The sequence below is a fragment of the Channa argus genome, chromosome 20 (genome assembly GCF_033026475.1).
Source record: "Channa argus isolate prfri chromosome 20, Channa argus male v1.0, whole genome shotgun sequence".
Lineage (NCBI taxonomy): Eukaryota > Metazoa > Chordata > Actinopteri > Anabantiformes > Channidae > Channa > Channa argus.
Window position 1 is genome coordinate 12,148,846 of NC_090216.1, and position 21,371 is coordinate 12,170,216.

General features: G+C 38.3%; 1 protein-coding gene across 1 annotated transcript; it reads right to left on the minus strand.

Moving 5' to 3' along the window:
* Positions 1-187: 187 nt before the first annotated feature.
* On the minus strand, positions 188-8,202 carry stub1 (STIP1 homology and U-Box containing protein 1). Its single transcript, XM_067488343.1, has 8 exons — positions 8,050-8,202; positions 7,055-7,284; positions 6,688-6,886; positions 5,878-6,043; positions 4,895-4,970; positions 4,713-4,769; positions 2,900-3,016; positions 188-2,073 (listed from the first exon to the last, which is right to left on the minus strand). The coding sequence occupies exons 2-8, from the start codon at positions 7,166-7,168 to the stop codon at positions 1,948-1,950; spliced, it is 855 nt and encodes a 284-aa protein (XP_067344444.1). The 5' UTR covers positions 7,169-7,284; positions 8,050-8,202; the 3' UTR covers positions 188-1,947.
* Positions 8,203-21,371: the final 13,169 nt, after the last annotated feature.

Genomic DNA, 21,371 nt, shown 5'->3' on the forward strand with positions numbered 1-21,371 from the left:
TAATGCAGATCTGACAATATTTTTACACCACAAACACATTGTTTGTTTGTATTACAGCTGAAACAGTATTTATGTTAGAAAGCATTACATTCCTACTCATCAATTTTTAATAAGCATGAGAGTTGTCATCATACTTAATGAGCCTTTAGTTAAATTCTCGTGTCAGAAATACCACAGTAAACAATCAGTAAGTTCATGGTTTAATGGGGACAAATAAAAACTGAACCAGGCATTTATGTTATTCACATATCTACATTTAATACAGTTTCCCAAGCTCTAGGATTTCTCAAAAAAAAAAAAGAACCCTATTTTGTCAAGAAATAAAATATGAAATACACAAGCAATTTATTTACACTGCCTGTATCCTGACAGGAGCCACAGACATGCCTAATTCACCACAGACACATTCAGCAGAAAAACCTGTAAACTAATAGCACTGAACTGACCAATGAACCAGCACATGAAGAATCTGGACTGAGGTATGGATGAGATAAGATGGTTATAACTCTTCCAGCATTTACAAGGAAGTTGGTGTGGAGATGCTTCCAAAATCTTTATAACAGGATATTACAAAACCTCCACTCTCACTGATGATTGTGGTTGTAACCATTTTCTTTATACCTGGGACAATGTAAGGAGGTAAATAACATAACAAATGAAATGTCATTTTGATGAAAATGACACAAGTCTTCTTGACTTTGCAAAAAAAGAGTAAATTGATTTTAAACTTGATGTGATCAGCCACCGTCATTCCAGGTAAATAGCACAAGCCAAATAATCTCCAAACATATTTGTTTCTATGAACAGCACAGACAGCATATACCATTCTTCAAAGTAAGTCTTAGCATCAATTTTGATAGCTGACAGTATCAAAATTCAAACATTTCAACAAATTTCAATGAATATCGAGCAATGTGAATGTGTTTTTTTTCATCCAATGGTCCTTTGCATTCATATATGTATTTAGTTCAAGGACACTGTTCCTGGAAAAAGGAAATTGTTCTGATAAACATTTCAATCTACTGTAGGTCGAGCCTGAACCTAAAGTGTACAACATGCATACATTCAACTTATTTCAATTGTCTAATGGGGTTTGATTGATATGCAAAAGAAAAAAAAAAAAAAAACGACTAATCAAGTCAAAATATTTCAGTATGGTGACAGTATGTATGTGTGGAGCATCACCTAGAGGTGAAGAGGGGACTTTGTTCCCTGTGTTCATGCCAGTTCACTCACAACAGTTTAAAAGGCTCAGTGACACACTTACCGTTGATTACATTCTAACTATCATCATGTAAAACTTGCAAACAAACTACTCATTTTTGCTGAGAACATTTTGGCATTTTAGTCATCACTTCAGCAAATTTACATTTTACAAGAGGTTGGCAAATCTTCAATTCTGAAAAGAGAAAATATGACCATGAAAAACTGGAGTAAACACCAAATAAAAGGCCGATGCCTTAATTCTGCCACCAAAGTGTGGACTTGTTAGATAAGTGGTACCCGTGAAATACTGTTGTGCAATGCTGATACTTTCCAAGAATTGTGGCACTCAAAGAGAAAGACAGAGGAGGAAGTGAGTAAGAGAGACCTGAGAATGCGGCCCCTTATTTTGGGTAAAGAAAGGAGTCAGGCTTGAAAGACTAGAAACAGCAGGAGAGTAAGAAGTCAGAGAGAAAGTATAAAAGGGGCAGGATGAAGAGGGGTTTTAAAGGGAGCAGCAGGCCGTGAACACAGAGCCTCAGAAAGTCGGAGCGGGTAGTTTTACAGCAAAGATTAAATGTGGGGAGGAAGAGGGAGACCGAGATACGTGGCTACCATTTGGTAGTCCATAATGTGGCTTTTCAGGCTTGTGTAACGTACACATCCAGGCAAGGGGTGATCTGTTCTCTTAAGTCTTGTGTTGTGTATCGGGGTATGATGGAAAAATGGGAGGTGGGGGTTTCTTTAGTAGTCCTCCACCCATCCGTTCTCCTGGATAAAGGCATCAATGACTTCCTTCATGGCCAGATTCGGGATCAGCTGTTCCTGGGTCAGAGGACTCCTGGTAACAGGGTCAAAATGACCCACTCGCTGCACAGAGACCAGTCACAAAATGTGTTAATATTGTAATAATAATAAATAATAATAATAATAATAATAATAATAATAATAATAGTTTCTTTGGCTTGAATTCAATTTTACTTCCACAAGCTATACATGACCCAGGGATTGTAAACACAAGTAAAATCTTTATTTCCATTTTTAAATAAATTTATATCTCAAAACATCTCCCCCCCCAGACAACTGCGCTTTCAGAACACTGTAGTTCAATTAATGCACTTTTTCAGTGCAATACATTCAGCTGTATTTGGAAGTAATAAAAATTCACAATTAAATAAATTAAATACTACTCACACAAATCACTTTTATTACACTTGATGGGAATATGACAAAATGATAGTAAAATTACAGTGAGACAGAAAGGAAGCCAACCAAGCCAGTAAATGATCAACTAAGAGTTAATATGTTCATAGTGAGGCAGCTACTCTATTTTGATAATCATGGCATGTTGTCTCATTACATAAGGTCATGAATTTATGAGTATCATATTAAGAACGTTTATGAATTCTAAAGGCTTCTGAAACAGGGGCAGTAGGTAGCAATGCTCCATTATGGCAGTAACATAATTAAATCATTAATCATAATTATTGTCCATTTTGCAGTGCGGTTTACATGTAACATTAGTTAACGTATGTGTGAAATTCCAAATGCTGCCATAACTTGGCACCTGACCAAAGCTGTTGTCACCCCATATAAAATTTTCTTGATCCACCACTGTTCTGGATTACAAAATCAGTAATCACTAGCAAAATGATGAAACTCTGGGATGTTCTACCTGCAGTTAATACCATTTTACCTGTAAGTGTTCTTCAATGTCCTTACGATCATAGGTGATTCCACTGGGTGTGATGCAGGGCTCCCTCATAAGCTCAAAACTGATCTTTCCACACAGATAATCGGGAATCTCGCGCTTCTGAATGAAAGACAAAACACACACACAACATGGATGCAGTATGTTTGCAACAAAATTGTTGTGGTATCACTTAAATGACCTAGTCATACAGGATTTATTAAAGTTATTTTTTTAATTCCTAAAACAACAAACAAATGTTTCAAACATTTGAAAAAAAAAAAAAAACTGTCAAAACTAATTTTACAAATGAATCAATGTTTTTGCTAAACTTTAACAATATGGATCTAGTTAGACACAGTTTTTAGATCCGATTTAATCTTTTTGGAAAGTTCTTAATACATACTCACTGATCAAACACATTCTTCAAGGTGGTGCACTCTGATGCAAAATAGCAACACATTGGCCACAGAAATTAAACATAACTAGCACAGAGTTGTCATTATTAACACACTTAAAGGTAAAAACTGCACAGACTTGTTTGTAGTCTGTAATCGGGTTTGAACCCAATAAGTAAACAAGACAAAAGCCAGTTCAAATGCAAGTAGCATGTGTAAATTAAATTGTAATAGTAATAGAGGGGAAAAACAGAGGAGGAAGACCAGCACCTCTCAGAGATGGTGGACAGTGAGGAGGAGGGGTATAATGAGGAACACTAACAGAATACTTGTTCTCAATCTCAGTGGCCTCCATAATATCCTGATTATGGATGCCATAATTAGGTTTACACCTGAATATCACAGTCTAGTAAAAGTACACAGTATCAAGTGCATTGCTTACCTGTACTGTAGATAAGGGACAGGATAAAAAGTTTTAGAAGAAATTTGTCAAAGTAGCATTATAGTATGAAAAGCTCTAAAACTTGCCAAAAAAGTTAAAGATTTGGTAAACATAGCTTAAAGTTGGGGTTTAGTATTTAATGTTTTGGGAAAAAGAAAGGAAATCTCAGGACATTTTTTAGTAAATCAGATAAACTGTATGATGAACTGTCGCTTGACAACCATATAATTTTTTTTTTTATCTGAAGCCACACAACTCAATACAAATTTATATTAAACACCAATTCTTATACTAAAAAGGTCAGTATTTCTTTCAACTGCTGTGCAAAACCGAAACGAGGAAACGCTGATGGACCTAAAACTCTGTAACACGGAGAGAATCAAAACACACCGCTGGCAGTCAGTACATCATCACTTTAACTGACAATTACAGGACACCTACCTGTGCTGAGTCAACAACTACCTATTACAATGATAACTAATCATCACAAACCTTGGCAAAAAAAGTACATTAATAGCAGTTACCTTGGCCTGAAAATAAGACTAACTTGTTTGTGGTACAGTTGAATGTTTAAAAGTTGCACTTACAAGTGTAAATGGTAGCAGGTAGGTTCAATATACAACACAGAAACTGAGCAGAGTCAACGTACCCACACAAACACTATGAAGTGTAAAGTGGCCATATATCAGTACACAAACTTTAAGTGTTTACTGCTAATATTGTTGTTGCTATGTCAACAGTAAAAGTGGTAGAGATAGTGGTAAAGATAGTAGTAAATAAATTATAAGCAAGGATGCATTCGTGTGGGCACAGCTGATGAGCCATGTGCCCGTCTACTTGTTGGCCTTGTAATGGACTGGTAACTTCTTCAGGATGTTTCCCTGCTAAATGCGTGACGGGATGACCTCCAGTGCTCTGATAATCGGAATAAACAGGTATAGAAAATGACTGAGTAAATGAATTAAACATTCATACTCACTTTCCTTTTCTCATCCACTTGAGAGAAGAGCTCATCCATGTCCATTAGATACTTGTCCTAAATAGTTCATAATTAATGTTACTAAAACAATCAGGAACATGAAATGCTAAATATAATATATAGTCTTTATTTGTTCATTAAATTGATAACAACCACATAAGTCTAAATGTGTGAACGCTTACGTGTTTTGATGCGATCTTAGCAGCATCGCCTCCATTTTGATTGTCGTCCTGTTTTTCTTTGTATTCTTCAAGCTCTCTGCACATGCACACAAACATATTCATTACTGATGTATCCTAAATAATGGCAAGACCCATTTTAGAGATCAGTTTGTGTGATATTTCAATATTCATTAAGAGATTATTGCCAGCTAAAAAAAAAAAACTATGCTGGATAACTGCTCATCATCTATGGCCAGGTACTGAACTTCGGTACTTTTTTGGCACCAATTAAACTACTTCAGTGCTACTGAGTTTAGAATAAGGCCTTGTTACTTGATACTAAAAATGTAATACCTATGTAGGGCCCAACAGTGCAAGCATTTTACATATGACTGAAATTGGAACATGTGAATGTAAAAACTGATGGGTGGCCAGGCAAAAATGCAAGTAGGTATGCTGAGTGCAGCATTTGCAGAAAGCAGTGACGGAGATTAGTGTATCTGAACATATTCTCATAATAGTGTTATTGAAGTGTCTGTATGGTCAAGGGTGGAGCTGATCTCCACACAGACTGTAGAGCTGCACAATGAGAGGTTTCACAAGTGGTGAGCTGCAGACAGGCCACTCAGCTTCTATCCTTGCCCAATAAAAGCTCCTCAAGTAAAAAGCCAGTAAAAGCAGTTAAATAAATTACCTGTTAAATATACATAAACTGGGAAATACTATTCTATGTATTTTTTTCTGTTGAAAAAAATTATTTACTAATTTTCAACTGCAAGTTAATTAGGTTCACTCAACTAAAAGTCCTACAGTAAATCTTCCTTGTTTAAAACTATTTTCAGTGGAAAAATACTAAGGTGGCAAAAAATAAGCTAAAGATAAAGATAACATAATGAGATTTTGGATTTGTATTTAAAAAAAAGTGTAGGTTGGGAACATTATCAAAATCAAGATATCAGTATTGAAATATTTTTAATGTGACAGGTCCCCATCCCCATCCTCACCTTTCCTTCTGAGCCAGTATGAGTTTGGTCAAATAAGCATGTAACTCATTCTCTTGGTTGATGCGCTTCTCCTCAATGCTGTTCCAGCGTTTCTTCTTGGCTATGCGCAAGGCACTTGGGATGTCATCTCCAAAATTAAGCCTCTGTTCTTTTGCAAGGTTGTAAGCTGTTGAAAACAACATTATCAGTGCAAGTCTGAAAAATAAACAATCTGGATAATTTCTTATGCTTTCTATTGAGATAAGCGGCTTTCGGTTTGTCCCTTCAGGGGTCGCCACAGCGGAATGTGTTCCACACATTGATTTGGCATGACTTTTTACGTCGGATGCCTTTCCTGCCAAAACACGCCTGTTTTATCAGGGCTCGGGAACTGCACCAGGGTGGCCCTTGGTGGCTGGGCTGGGCCACATCTGGTGAGGTGGGATTAGAACCCACTGCCTTCTGCATCCTTACAATTTCTTAAGCTTTCTTTACTTCTGAATATTATTATTACTGTGATAGAAAAGATGACAACACATGATATAATACAGTATGTCCTGCTGACATATTTGCTCACAGAGCACCTCAGAATAGAGGAGCTGATAAGTGAAAAACAGTAAATTTTATTATCAAAATCAACACTGAGTTACAGTTGATTGTAATATGTGCAGGACCTAAGCTCTAAGGCCAATGAGAAAGGAAATTTTTAAATTTTTAAAATTTTAAAAAGGAAGTAAAGATGACTAAGGAAATACATTTGTAACATGGTGCAATTTATGAGCAAGCTGCTTTCCTACACAACAGCGTAATCATTTAAGAGTTTGTTCTAACCTTTCTGCAGGTTGCCGATGGCCTCGTCATAGTTTTCCAGCTCCAAGTGACACTGGCCCAAGAAGAAGTGGGCCTTGACTGATTGGCTGTCCAGCTCCAGTGCATGTTTGCAATCTGCCAGAGCTTTGTCATGCTGCTGTAGCTTCACATGGCAGAGAGCCCGGTTCGTGTAGTACACTGCCACTGATGGATTGCGATTCTGGGACACAAACCATCAATGCACATGCAAAGTAACATAATGTCATTGTTAGATAACTTATCCAATCTATTTTATAAAAATAAGACATTATTTGTCCCTAAATTGTTGGAGTTAAGTATATGTTATTCCACCATTGATACTGTTTCTTTTACCATCACATTTACTCACAATAGCTTTGCTGTAGCATGTAGCAGCCTCCTGGTACTTGCGGCAAAGGAACAGCCGGTTCCCCTGCTCCTTCAGCTCCTGCGCAGTGGAACTCTTCTCCGGGCTGCCGGCCATCTTCTCCACCGGCTCTGCGGGGCCCGACTCGCCCTGCTTCCCTATCCTGTTCCCCGTCTCTTCGGCTGGCTAACTGACAGGTCCAAGAATGCCCCGTCCCTCCTGGATCTCACACACTAGGTCAGAGACACGGCACACGTAAAGTTAACCCAACATTCACTACAATCTACCTGCGATGCCCGCCTTGGACGAATTAGGTGCAGTCCGCCCAAAAGGCAACTCGTTTACTTCACTTACTGTGCACTCAGCTGAAAAATATAGCGAGACTGCCTGGAATTAACCACTGATGTAGCGAGCATCAGCACTTAATAAATGAGCAGCAGAACTAGCTTGCGAAACACTATAGCATTACACTTACCGACGGCCCCCAAACGACATACTCTAACGTTAGTGTTTTACCTGTAACGTTACAACGCTGGTATGGTTGTTAGATGTTGGACACAACAAAAGTCATTTTTGATTTATTAATATTTGAGATACAACTGTTGCAGAAGCAAACGTAGAGAATGACAATGTCGCTAACTTTCAGCAAACAAGACATTGATGAACAGATGTTAGCTTGCTAGTTAGCTATACTAGCAAAGTAAGCTATGGTGTCGATTTACGCCGGGTGGTAAGAATGCAATAATGCCTAATTTACTTTGTTAACTACAGTAACAGAATTACGAATGTAACTGGCAACTGATTGGAAACTCAGCTCTAACAGATAAATCTGCGCTAGACAATTATAATACTAGCTTTTACCTCAACTGCCTTAACGTTAAGCAACCTTAGAAAATAGAAATTAGCTGACGCCAAGTTAGCTTAATCGCTAACGAGCCTATTGCCATCTATGTTTGCTACTTCTAGTGAACGCGCAGTTTTATTCTGCGCCTGCTTACCTTTTAGAAGGACTCTTACATCCAGGTGAAACCGAATTTGTTTAATTTTATATCAAATCTTAATCGCTTTTTGTCCCATACGAGATGTCATGACAGGTTGTTGTTGTACTGACGTCATACGCTGACAGGACGTCAACGGAAGCCGAAAGTATAATTGTTTCTCTTGTCGCCTCTGTCTCAGAGGGGCAAATACAAAAGGCAAGGCGGGCCACAAGCTGGGATGATTTTTAACAGAATCTATATAAAATTTAAAATACCATGAATGGCAATGTTCCTATTTAAGTTTATGTTAAAATGGTAAAAAGTCCAAAAAGCAAGAATGATTCCTTAACTAATATTTTTTGTTATGTTACGAGAAGTACAACCCTAACCGGCTCCAGATGGCGCTCTATAATTAAAGTTTATACAACCTCTAAAGTTACAAACACATATTTCCTCTGGGAAATAAATTGATAACTACATACATAGAAAGTGATAACAATACTAATCATGGCTTAGTATTGTATATTATTGCTGTATTTCCACCCACAGAGAGTCAAACACAAATATCTATAGACAACCCCCAAGGCTTTTAATAATTGTAAGAACATTGAAGTTGATCCATGGAAGAATTAGTGACTGTGGCTGTGCACAAGGTCAGTCCGTTGGAACTCTGTAAAGTCTTTGCTTAGGGATTAGTGCCTGAAGATTAAGGAATGTCCCCTGAGCAAATACACTGAAAAATGTGTGAAGGGGGCTGTTAAGCCGCAGAGCCACCATCACTGTGGATCCCCAGCTGTGTTTACCTATCTCCACCAGTTTGGTCCCCTGATCCCTCAGAAATCCCACATAACCAGACCCCCAGTCGTAACTCTGCAACAGAGGGATTTTTACTTTTTAAAGACACACTAATGAGGACAAACACACCAATGCTTCAAATTTACACTCAAACATAAGAAACTGTGATGAGTGAAATTTTCGTGCTAAAATATATTCTGTGCTCCATAAATGCAGGATATTTACAACTTTTGTAGTCTACAAGACTGCACTACAAACCTCTGTCAAGTGTCATTTGTGCTCTGTGAATAAACCCATGGACTTTTGCTTACAGTGGCTTTCTTGCTAAATTATACTATAATGCAAACTCAAATAATTGTGCATTGTGCATCCCTATTTTAGCCACAATTATAAATCTATATTTTGCACATAATAAAACACATTATCAAATAACATCATATTAGTGTGGCTGGCCCAAACCTCAATGAAGGCTATTTTACATTTTCTACTTATCATTTTTATTATGCATATGACTAAAGGTCACATGTGCTCAGTATATGCAGGACAGAACAGAGATGGTTATGTGTGTTTGAAGTGCTCACTGCCTACATTTAAACTGCATCTCCCTCACTCACAAGCTGTCCACCCACATCACTTATATACTCTAACCGCCATCCTCTGCCATCCCCCCCATCAAACCCAACTGCTGCCTGCTGCACCAGCTGGCTGAGCTTCCAGTCACCTTGGCAACAAGACCAGGAAGTTGCCCGGCTCCTCTGGCACAGATTAAAAGCTGCCACTTCCTGATAGATTCTAGCCTTTCTTTTGGCCTGTGATGTCGTTTTCACATTTGGCAGTGGTTTCCGCTATTTAGCAACAAAGCGCCCGAAAAGAGAAAAAGGGTGAACACACTCTCCTTAGCGTTAAGGAAAACCTCAGGTTCAAACGGGAAAAACAAAGCAGTATTCATCTACATTGGTTGGCCTTTGTTTGGTGGGTTTGCTCATTTGAAGAAGGGGAAAGGCTCTTAGACTTATTGGAATTTGTTCCAGTAGCAGTGAAAGTAACATGTACAAAAAGTAAAATAACATTTTCACTGGTTTAACTAAAAAAGATGGAGTTGCAGTAAAAAAGCCAGTATAATTTTTATGTCACTGTTTATACAAAAGCATTTACAAATACCGTAGTTTTTCTTTTACAAGCTCTTTAATGTCTGATGCACATACAAACACATATACACCTACCCACACACTCAGTATGACACCCACACTCACAATTAAATCACATTCCTAGCTGTCAATCACAATCCCCCTCTTTAACAAATTCTACCCTTTAAATGACTCTTAGGCCAGAACACAAACTCCAACTAAAACATCAGTGTCTCTCAAGTTGAAAAGTGGTGGAAAAAGTTCAGAACATTCAGTCAAAGTACATTCAACAAATAACGCTACAGAAGGTCGTTCCTGCTGACAGTTATCATTTAGTATACAGAGTCTCCTGTATATCAGGAGACCTATAATCTCTTATGTCTGTTGGGGACTAACATGTTCTGTTCTGCTCTACTTCTAACATTTACTATGTCACGGGATTGGCCTGCAGTGGCATTGAGCACCCCCACAATCATTCCAGCTCTGCTCCGAGACAAGCTGTCCCAGCTGAACGTGCCTGACTCCATGTGCAGGTGGATTACGGACTTCCTGACAGAAAGACGGCGTTCTATCTCCTCTGTTATTCTCCCTGTATACCAACAGCTGCACATCTGGACACCAGTTTGTCAAACTCCTGAAGTTCACAGATGACACCAGCCTCATCGGCCTCATCTCTTATCTCTGAGACGAGTTGGCCTACAGTAGTGAGATGGACCGTCTGGGGTCATGGTGCAGCATGAACAACATGGAGCTCAACATACTCAAGAGAGTGGAGATGATAGTGGATTTCAGGAAACACTCAGCCCCCCATCCCTTCTGTTAACTTTATATTTTTGATTCTGTGTTTGCACCTGTGACCAAGACAAATTCTGCTCTTAACTGTACCTGATTCTGATTCTGATTGAAAGGGGCCGCTCCCTAACAGAGTGACAAGGTGGTAGGTACCTGCTGTAGAACTTTCAGCGGAAGGAGATCTGACCAAATCTGAAGCTGAAACAAATCACTATCATTATAAATTAGTACAATTGTATTAAAATGTACATTTAAGGTAGTTTCATGTATTGTGTCACACTTAAATTTTGTAACAGTTGCAACACTCTCCTCAAGTGTTTATTTCAATTTGTTTATGACTATTTGGAGTTAAAAATGGTAGAAAGGTTATATAATAGACATTTATGAATTTATGTATAAACACACTATTAGGTTATTAATATACAGTTTATCATTTCCAAAAAGGTTGTAAAATTCAAGTTAAAAACCTTTTAAGTACATTACCAAATGTGCCAACCTATTTTGAATGTGTGCCCCAGTGTGGCCAACCAGTAACATTTTTCAAGATCCACCCCCCCGTAATCTTAAATGTACCATAGGATTGTTACAGACAAACTAATGCACAGTATTATTCATTCTCTGGATGATTAGAAGGGTGAGCCTTATCTCGAAAACAATTTAGAAGCAAACATCTCTGCAATGGTTGAATTGTCACGGTCAGTCAAGTGACGTTTTGACAGCACCTATTAACATTGTGATGCATTTTGGAGCATATTTCTCGTAAAAACAAATTTGAAACAAGCTAAATAATGTGACTTAAATTAAACACAGAATTAAGTAGAGTTTCTATAGTGGAAATGTAAACATTTCAAACTAAAGTGCATTGAGTTAGACCAAAGTTTTTTGTAACTGAATATACTTTAAAACATGTAAAAGCTAGCCATTTCAGCTAATTGGTCTAAGTGTTGTGTGTATTATACTATGTGTGATGTGTACTAGCTGTGAAGGGAGGCTGCAGCTGCCACGCACTCAGGTTACAACTGAAAAATAGGCTAAACTGTTCTTTCTGATGGTTTCCATTAGTTCTTAAAAGTGTTTAGTAATCTTTTATAGTAAATAACTGACCATATAAATGTGTCTTTATGTGAACAAGCCCTAATCTGGATCCAATGGTTACTATAGTTGACTTCTTGTGAGTTAATGAGGGATAACCTGGTCCTAACCTAAAGGCAAGTAAGAATAATGGAGAGAGATACCCAAGAGGTTATAGGTCATCTACACACCCCTGCAAACTCAGTAACATCTAAGAAAATCATGTCCTTTATTCAGAGCTTGTACCCACGTAGTCTACACACAAACAGGAAGCCAATGTGGACTGTTGAGGACAATTGAATCTCCAGTCCTCATATTTTTCATTGCGGGATAAAAAACGTAAAAGTTTAAAGGATTTAAAACTGCAAAGAAACCATATACTGTTAAAAGGATCACAGGATTTCAAAACAAACTCTTAACAGCAATAACTAAAATTGTGCATTGTACTTGTACTTTAAGAAACTGTACAGAAGACATTTTCTCCAACTGGCTGAAAAAGTCAAAATATATTAAATATTTTTCTCTACATCTCTTGGTTTAAAATAAAAAAAGCTTAAATAAACAAAAAAATATTTCTGTTTTTGAAACCTACGAATGTTATTTTAAGATTCTTTTACACAATGGGGGGTCGACAGCAAGCTGGCCAAGACACCCCCTCTTTCCAAAACACACACACCACCATGGATGTCTGTGTGATGGCTGGGGGTGGAGGTGGCTGCTGAGAAGCTGTATAAGTGGTGGGGGAGAGGTTTTACAAAAGAGTTTTTGGAGGGAAATCAAAACTGATTCAGGGATGTGGAGGAAAACCCATCAGTTGATCCTTCTTTGCAGCACTTACATTAGAAAATAAAGGTAATCATTAATATAACTGACAACTACTCCAGATGGAAACATTTGTTTATTGGTGGCTACTACAGTAATTGTAGCTGCAACAGACAAGATTGAGTTTATTATAATTATAATGAGCTCTTTTTTGTTGAATCTCATCACATTATCAAATCAAAAGGATATCTTCTGGTAGAGCTCATGCAGTTTACCAGTGATGACTAATCAGTGTGTTTTTTACTCAAAAACTCAATGGGGAACTTGACAGGGGACCAAAAAAGCATCAGCAGGGGCACCAAAAAGGCACTTTCCTTCCCTGATGTCCCATCCCCCTGCCTTTGCTACCACCACGTTCTCTGAATGTCCCCACAGGTCATGCTCTCCAGGGTCACTAAACCCAACCCTGCCCCAGCCCCCAAACCCCCCAAACACAATCTAAAGGAGCTGAAGAAGACAAAATGAGCTATGGGCTAATTGTGTGTGTGTGTCTGTGTGTGTGTGTGTGTGTGTGTGTGTGTGTGTGTGTGTGTGTGTGCGTGAGCACGCGAGTGCATGTGTGTGTGTGTGTGTGTGTTAAAACGTGTCCATGCATGGATCAGGATATCAGACTGACAGTGCTCATAGTGCTAATAGTGGCTCGCACAAATTAAGAAACCAAAGCTGTGCAAAAATGTTTTTGTCTATTGTAGAAGGTGTGTATGAATATGCTGCATTTACATTTAATAGGTGCTGACTTTCAAAGCGCGTTTTAATTTGTTATTTGTGACAGTTTTTATGATATTGAAGAGTTTTTGTGATATTATCATTTGCTTGCTCCTGGTTAGCGTGTACATACTACAGCTTGCCATGTGAATCATCCCAACATCATGAAGCAGAGAAATATTTTTGCACTATTAAGTTAATGTTTTTTTGCAAATCACTACCCTTTTCACTAATACACTACATTATTCCAAATAAATGTTCTACATAATGAACAGTAAAAAGAGATTGCAGGCACTCAATCACCCTATTTTTAGTCATTACTGACAATTATCACTTAATTGTCACACTTTAAAATAAAAAACGATTAAAAATATTATTAATTATCATTTTATTATTTTATTCAGTATTTCATTTATTGTATTTATTTATGTATTTAATATTTTAATAATCTATGGAATACTGGTTTTGCTTAATTGTAAGGGCACAATAATAGAAGGACGGAATTATAAACACAGCTTGAGCACTGAGCTAACTCAAATATAAGTACTGCCATGGTTGTATGATGAACACAAGGATTTTCCTGTATCTGGATACTGTTGAACAGTTATTTTGGAAAGTGATCATTATGAGACATGTTTAGTAAAGAGGATGAATCATTCAGTCCTTCATCTGCTTTCATTCTCTTCTTGTAGAACATTCTTGGTTAGTTGTCCACGGATTCAGTTTAAACATTGTGTTATCTTAAACAGCTTTAATAAAATCCTGTTTGTATCCGATTTTAATTAAATGAAGACTAGCTAGACCAAGACTGGGCTTGGTTGACAGTCTTGTTGTCTGGCTTGTCACTTTACAACAATCCAGCTATTTGTTGTCATGTAAAGTTGCAGAAAGCAGCTTGTCTTGATCCTAGAATTGTGGAGTTGGCAGACCCCAAACTTTCCTATAATCAGATGAGTGCAAAGGGTTTGACAAATGACCAATGACAATCACTAGACCCAGGAGGATGGGGAAGTTGCCAGGGGTCAAGGTTGGGGTTTAGAGGTCGACTTTTCAGAAGCGCTCAATCGAAGGGCCATTAAATCCCATCTTTGTGTGATTTCTCAGTAAGGCTCAGCAGTTCCATCCGATTCCCCGATGTATACACTTTACACCCAAATCTGGAGACATGTCCTGTGCTCCAGTGGTGAAGAAATTAGCAGAACTGTGTCATATATTTGCTGAAAGGTATGTGCCATCAACAGGTTGCAAATAAGGGAAGTTTGCAAATCGTTGATTTATGTAGACATAAACATACACAAATATAAACTGTTTGAAACTACTTTTTAAAATTTTTTAAAAGAAAATCATGCATTTTCAGTGCAATCAACACAAAAATGAAGATGCCTTCATGCCTTATCCTCCTGTTTTTATTTGCACATATTCCACTGAAAACTTGTGTCCAAAGAGTCTTCAATTAAGCTCTTTCCCAGTAATTTGAATGGCTTTGTGATTCTATTTGAGTTTTTTTTGTAACTCCTCAACGTGTGTTATCTCATGTTTAAAGTATGTCGTCTCTGGGGCTTCTTGTCTCTAGCGTTGTTTTCCTGCGCCTGCCATCCAAATTTCCATCACAAACATCTCACCCTGAGTGACCCTTTGCTTTCTGTCTGTGAAGAGGCCCTGATTAGCCTGCATACATGTGCAGATAGGCCCAAATGTGTCACAATGTAAGTCTATGTGTGCATGTGTTTACGTGCGTGTGTATAGACAGAAAATGTTTGCGTGATTGCATGGGCTGATGTGGGCATGCATGAATGTGTCGAGCAATTCAGCACAACTACACTGCATGCTCTAATTATTCAGCGAGTTCTCTTTTCCTCTTTTTTTTTTTTTTTTTTTGCTTTTTCATTTGCCTGGACTTCCCGGCAGGATGACACAGTTCAGTGCAGAAAGAAACCACCTCTATTGTGGAATCACTCAGTCAGAGGACAGACTCTGTTTTGTCTATCTTCTTATTCCCTCTCCATCAGCTTCCTCTATTCATTACTCTCAGGTCAGAGCAAATAACCACATGCAGCTGTGACATAAATATTTATTGCCTCTGGTATGTGGTGCAGAATTCCTAATATCCTAAGATTGAACAAACAGGAGCTAACGGCCACTTCACCTATCACCAAACATTTGCCTGCATGTAAATTATTAAAATTAAATGTGGCTGAATCTCCATTAATTCCACTGCGTGATATTAAAACACACTTTAGCATTGCTTGAGGGAAGTAAAAACTTTTTCTTCAGGCACTTGGCACACCTGTTGTATGCATTCAAATACACCTGTTATGATGAAAACATCCAGCCTCGCACACCACTATAGCCCCAGGGATAGGTGATATGATACCCCTGAAGTAAGAGGTGTGTGTCTGTGTGTGTGTGTTTGTGTGTGTGAGCAGAGAAGTTGGGGGATGGGGTTTACTCAATGATAGACTCAATGGAGACTCCAAATTTTGGCGGTCCCCTTGAGGGTTTCGCCAACAATGACTACCTCATTTGCAACAGATGTATACATTTTTTAAGGCAGGTTTCATTGATGAGCTGGGGTGGGTTAACGAAGTCCAGGTGCCAAGAAAAAAAGGGAGGGCATGCCTGTGTGCAATGACATTTTTTAAAAAATGATCAAAGAGGCTCAGTGATGGACTGCAGCTCACCAAGGAGTTTAAATTGTGATGATTAAAGATGAGTGGGAGATAAAAGAAGCGTAAGATTATTATTTAGTGCACACTCCCACTGAGTCCTATTCAGAGATCTTCATTGTCATCTCAGGGCTGATGTGAAGATTTCAGGACTACTTCTAAGGCTAGATGAATGATTATTTAATCACTTGCTATTATTCTTGTAAAATCACTGCTATGTGATCCGTTAATGCCGTTCAATTTATTTTCATAACACCTTATCCTGCCTCTCATTCTTTGCATAAAAATCCATAATTAAACTGCATTGTTTTATTATGATTTTATACTTTTTAACATTGGGAACGAAAATGTTTGTAATTTGCAGTCAATGTTGCAGTTTTAAATGGCACATTAGAAAGTAAAAAGCATTGACTTCAATAATTATTTAAGCTCTATCTTTGTTTATAAACTTCACAGCAGAAAATTTTGAAACCATAAGACTTTAACTTTATCTCTTGAAACTTGAGGTAATGTCAAGCTTAATTCCAAGTCAGATTTAAAATCTCCCCAGAAACAGCTGAGCACCTGTTAGGATCTTTATTATTTTTATGATATGATGGGAAATGTGATGCATTAAAATGTAATCTTATCAGTCTCATAATTCTGCTGAGTGAGTGTGTGGGGGGGGGGGGGGGGGGGGGGGGGGGGAGGAGCAGGGAGTGTCTTTTGCATGAGGAGATAGCCAAGGGGATCATAGGATTGGCATGTGTCCATTGTCTGAGCAGACATGGGGGGGTAAAGTTGGTATGTGTGTCTGTATGTGAATGTGTATGTGTGTAGGCAGACTAATTATATTCTGCACAGCTAAGAATGACCTAGGCTGACCAAACTCAATTCACTGAGCGGGATGCAGTACAAGGGAGGAGGAGGTGGAGGAGGAGGAGGATGTGATGGAGTGCAGTCAAGCAGCAAAACAAAAAATGACCATCCATTTTTTTTATCCAACATTTTACTAATTTGAGTTTCTGATCTGTCCTTTATAAACACTTTTTTTTGGTGACATTTCTGATAAAAGAAAAAATTTTTACAAGTTACACTAGTTATATTATCAGTTCTTATTATTAGTTACATTAGTTTTTTTATTCAATATATATTCACATATTTATTTATGTGTGTGTCTATTTGCATTTATTTTGAAGCTGATGTTGACAAAAGTCTTGCACATATGTGGAAAATAAGCACCCATCTACCAAAACAATAACATTTTCCTTCAGAAATGGGATGGTTATTTGAACAAAAAGCCATACACTCCACAGTCTTTAAAAACTTCAAGAACATGAACCCATCTTGACCGCTGGAATTATGCCTCCGCCTTGACCGCCAAAATGTGTCCCTTTTGTATTCTCTCCCATTGTATCTAAATAAGGGTATTCAAATGTGGATGTGGTCGAGAACGACAACATCTGTCTCTCCTGTGCACATATGTAAAACACTATACCTATTGTCAATTTTTGGAGGGATCCTGCTTCTTGTTAAGTTTCCCTCCAAATTGATTCAGCCAATTAGAAGATGTGTGGGGGGTGGGAGAGCAGCAAACATGGCAGACAGCAGAGAACCTCTGTCTGACCCCCAGCTGGGATTCAACAAAACTACCATCAGGCCTGAGGCAGTACCAGCACTGCTGGGCTGCTCATAACAATACTTTCATCTGGATTACAAATAGTGGGACTAGGAGATCCTCTGGTAATTGCAGCTAATCAGAGCCATAAATGTGAAACAAAAGGGGCTGGAGACATCACCTTCTTTAGAGACATAATGAGTAAACTGGGTTTCCCTCCAAAAACAAGATTCACAGACCAGTCACAAACCATTCACAGACCAAATTTTGTAAATAAATGGCAAGTTGGCATCATGGCAAGTTCCCCCACATACTATCATGCTCAAATCAGCAAATGCAGCTTTCGTAAAAGAGCACGACACACGCTTGCTTAAATCTGGCTAGAGTCAAAAGCTTTGGTGCTGAAGGAAGAAGCTTTGTAGTCTAAATTTATCCTCAAACCTCACGTACCCCAGGGAACTTCCTGTGCATTTTGTGGTGACTGCAATGTGTTTTGATTTGGCCTTTTTATCCCGGGTTGCTGCTAAAATCTTCGGAATTAGCAATGGCAACGTTGTGTGAAGAACCACTTAAAAAGAGTCTGGCCTGTTTACCCATAAGCTTAACTATTCCCTCGTGTGCTTTTGAACACTGAGGAATGTGGCAATAAACACAAAGACCATCAACATTGACTGTACTGTTGATTCTGTCCCTGTGTATAGTCAGTCTTAGTTACTGAGACAAGGAATTGCAACCCACCTTTTTCTAAACAAACCATTACAATAATTATCAGGCTTTAAGGATAATCCATTGTATGAGCATTATCTAACACAACAGCAATTCGAAAGAGAAATTGTTTAGAAGACCTGTGATGTCCACAAACAGTGGAAATTGATTGTAACATACAAATTGCAGACGTGATTGGGAAAGTGATTTTGCAGAGATGCTGCACTGAGTGATACGGTCATCTTGAGCTCTGTCTTCAAGTTGAATACCAAACAACATCAGGGTTAAATCTAAAGTGTTCAGCTTATAAACTTTATGAATTTGGCCACAGTAGACTGATGGTTCCTTTATTTTAGACACCTGCAGCCTCATCCCTGCATTTTGCTAATGAAATGTCCCCAGGGCACCCAGCTGTGACCTTTGACCCCAGACTCTTTAACGGATATAAATTTGGAGCTGCTGAATGCAACAGAGTGAACTTCTCAAGTGTAGAATGATAAAGAAGCATATTTTGTTAAAAAATGTCACAAAGTGCCTTGAAAGACACAAACACAGATAATGGATGAAATAAAACAAGTATAATTAAACAAACATTGATAATGTGGTCCTGTGTGTTAGACTGTCAATGGTAAGAGACAGGAGGATGGTAGCAGTCAATGTGTGAGAGATTACAGCAGAAAGTGTGTAAAGGGAGAATTAATCGCAGCTGCTAGAAACAAATCTCTTGTAAATGGAGTCTTTTGCGAATCAAAGTTCTGAGATAATTCTACTGAATATAACTACACGTGCAACAAATCTTCATGAAAAATGTATGTGATATCCCAAAGGGGATGATCAAAACACACAAGAGCCATATAAAAGTATTGTGACAGTGCAGCTAAGTGATCTATTACATGTTTAGGAAAGCATTAGAGAGCATTCTCAGGGTGTTTCTGCGCGTTTCCAGCTGCGTTTGCTAACAGCCCCTCTGACACTGTTTATCTGGTATTGAGCCCTCTTGTACTCAGATTCCCACTGGGCTTTACACTAACACACACATGCACACACAAACTACACATGCTGAGATGAGAAGCACAGCAAAGAAATTTACTGTCATACAAACAAACAGGATCCTGAGAAAGTGCAATGAGAACGCAGGTGTCAGTTTTCACATGCAGTTCTCATGGGGGCTCCGAGTATAAATATAGAAATAGATTTTCCAAGCTCTGAGAGCTGGTTCTTCTCACAGCTTCTGGCTACTAATCCAGCCTGACTGCACACACAGAGCCCCTCACCTGCATCAATAGGTGGGAAATCATCAGCATCACTGCTCTCACTGTCTCACCAAAACAATGGTCAATGGGAATGGTTCTGATGGTAGTGTACACACCTGACCACTCAGACTTTTCTTTTCTTTTCTTTACTTTCCAAGCAGTTACACTGTGCAGTAGATAAAGTGAAAAGAGTAAATAATTATTAGCCATCACAGTTACCATCCTTTAAAAAAATATTTGGTTTTTATCAGAAATAATGTAATAGTTTATACATGTATATTATATAAAGTTTTTTCTGTTTGTCAGCCTGATCACTAGATTTAGTACAAGCATATGCTACTCAATGTGTTTCCCCTTAGTAACTGCATTCAGCATTTTGGTAGGTTTTCTCCTCTCACCAAAAAATAAAAATGCTTGGTATTGCATTACTCTGACTTCTTAGCCATTGTTTCAGATGACCAACCTGAAACCAACCAGTCAAAACCAGAGACACAGCACAATCCTGTGGCTGGAAAGGAATGTTTTCTGTCACCCTGAACATACTGTGATTATCAGAGTTTTCTGTCACGGTCTTAGATCTCATTACCAGCAAATACCAGAGGACTGTGTGCAGGAAAACAAACAGCAGCAATGCCAGATCAACCAGATTAAAATTGAGGTGCAACGGGAAGGTGCTGAAAGGTCTGGGAACAAGGACATTTCAATTTTTCAACTCAGTTTGTCCTCTGGTGTTTTAGCCAGGCTGTTTTGGATAATCATATAACTGCCAGAACAAAAACCTGTTAAAACCAAACATTGACCGTTCATCCCTTAGCTTTCTCACTGGTACAGCTCATGTCACAGAAAGGTTGTGTCCAACATTTTTATTTACCTAATTCCTGTGCTCTGTGATGCATTTCTATTCTTATAAAGCTTTAATCAGTCTTTTACATTGCATGAACATACTATATCTATCTGTGGCTTGCAGAAATAAACAGTTCTCAAACAAGCAAGCTAAACTTCCGTGTTTACATTAGCTGCTGCCTAGGGAACAGTATTTATAGCTGAGAATAAAAGATTTGGGTTTGTAAATTCATAGTGGTTTTATAGCTGTGTATTTGTGTTTAGATGAAACATCAAACAAAACTTGAAATATTTTGGATTTGCTTCTTTTCATACAAAACCGTCTAAACAAGTATTTGTACAGAGACAAAGTTACAGAAAATGTCAAAGTCCCATAAATACTAGTAACACCGCACTGTTACTACATCCTCTGTGTGTTTGCAGAGTCTCAAACACAGAGAAGTACAGTATACCATGTAAATAGACATAGCAGCATCACATGCATGCGAACTCTCGTAGAACTACAGCAGCGCTGTTTGAAGATGCTGTCATTGGCAGGCCGGTGAGAATGCAGAGCACACAGAGAGACAAAACTTAACAGGAAACTGGTTCAATGGCTAAAGTGTGAGGACAACAAGACAGTGTTTTAGTGAAGTCAAAGATGGCATTGTTCAGGGTGCAGGACGGAAATAAGCAGGTCTGATGGTTCACATACTCAGACTGAGCTTTAATTGCCATTTAGACACTATTTGAGCACAGCTCTCAACACCAGTGTGTAATTTGTGATTGTGTTTGCGTAAGTAGTCTGGTATGACTATGATAATCCGATATTTAAAGTATGTTTTAGAAAAATATGTTTACCTTTAATTCAATCAGTGCATTATTCTGTCACCCACAATGCATCTGTTTTTTAATGAAATTGTTACGTATGCTAAAATACATGTTGTTTTCACACACACTTTAACTCATTCTCCATCACATACAA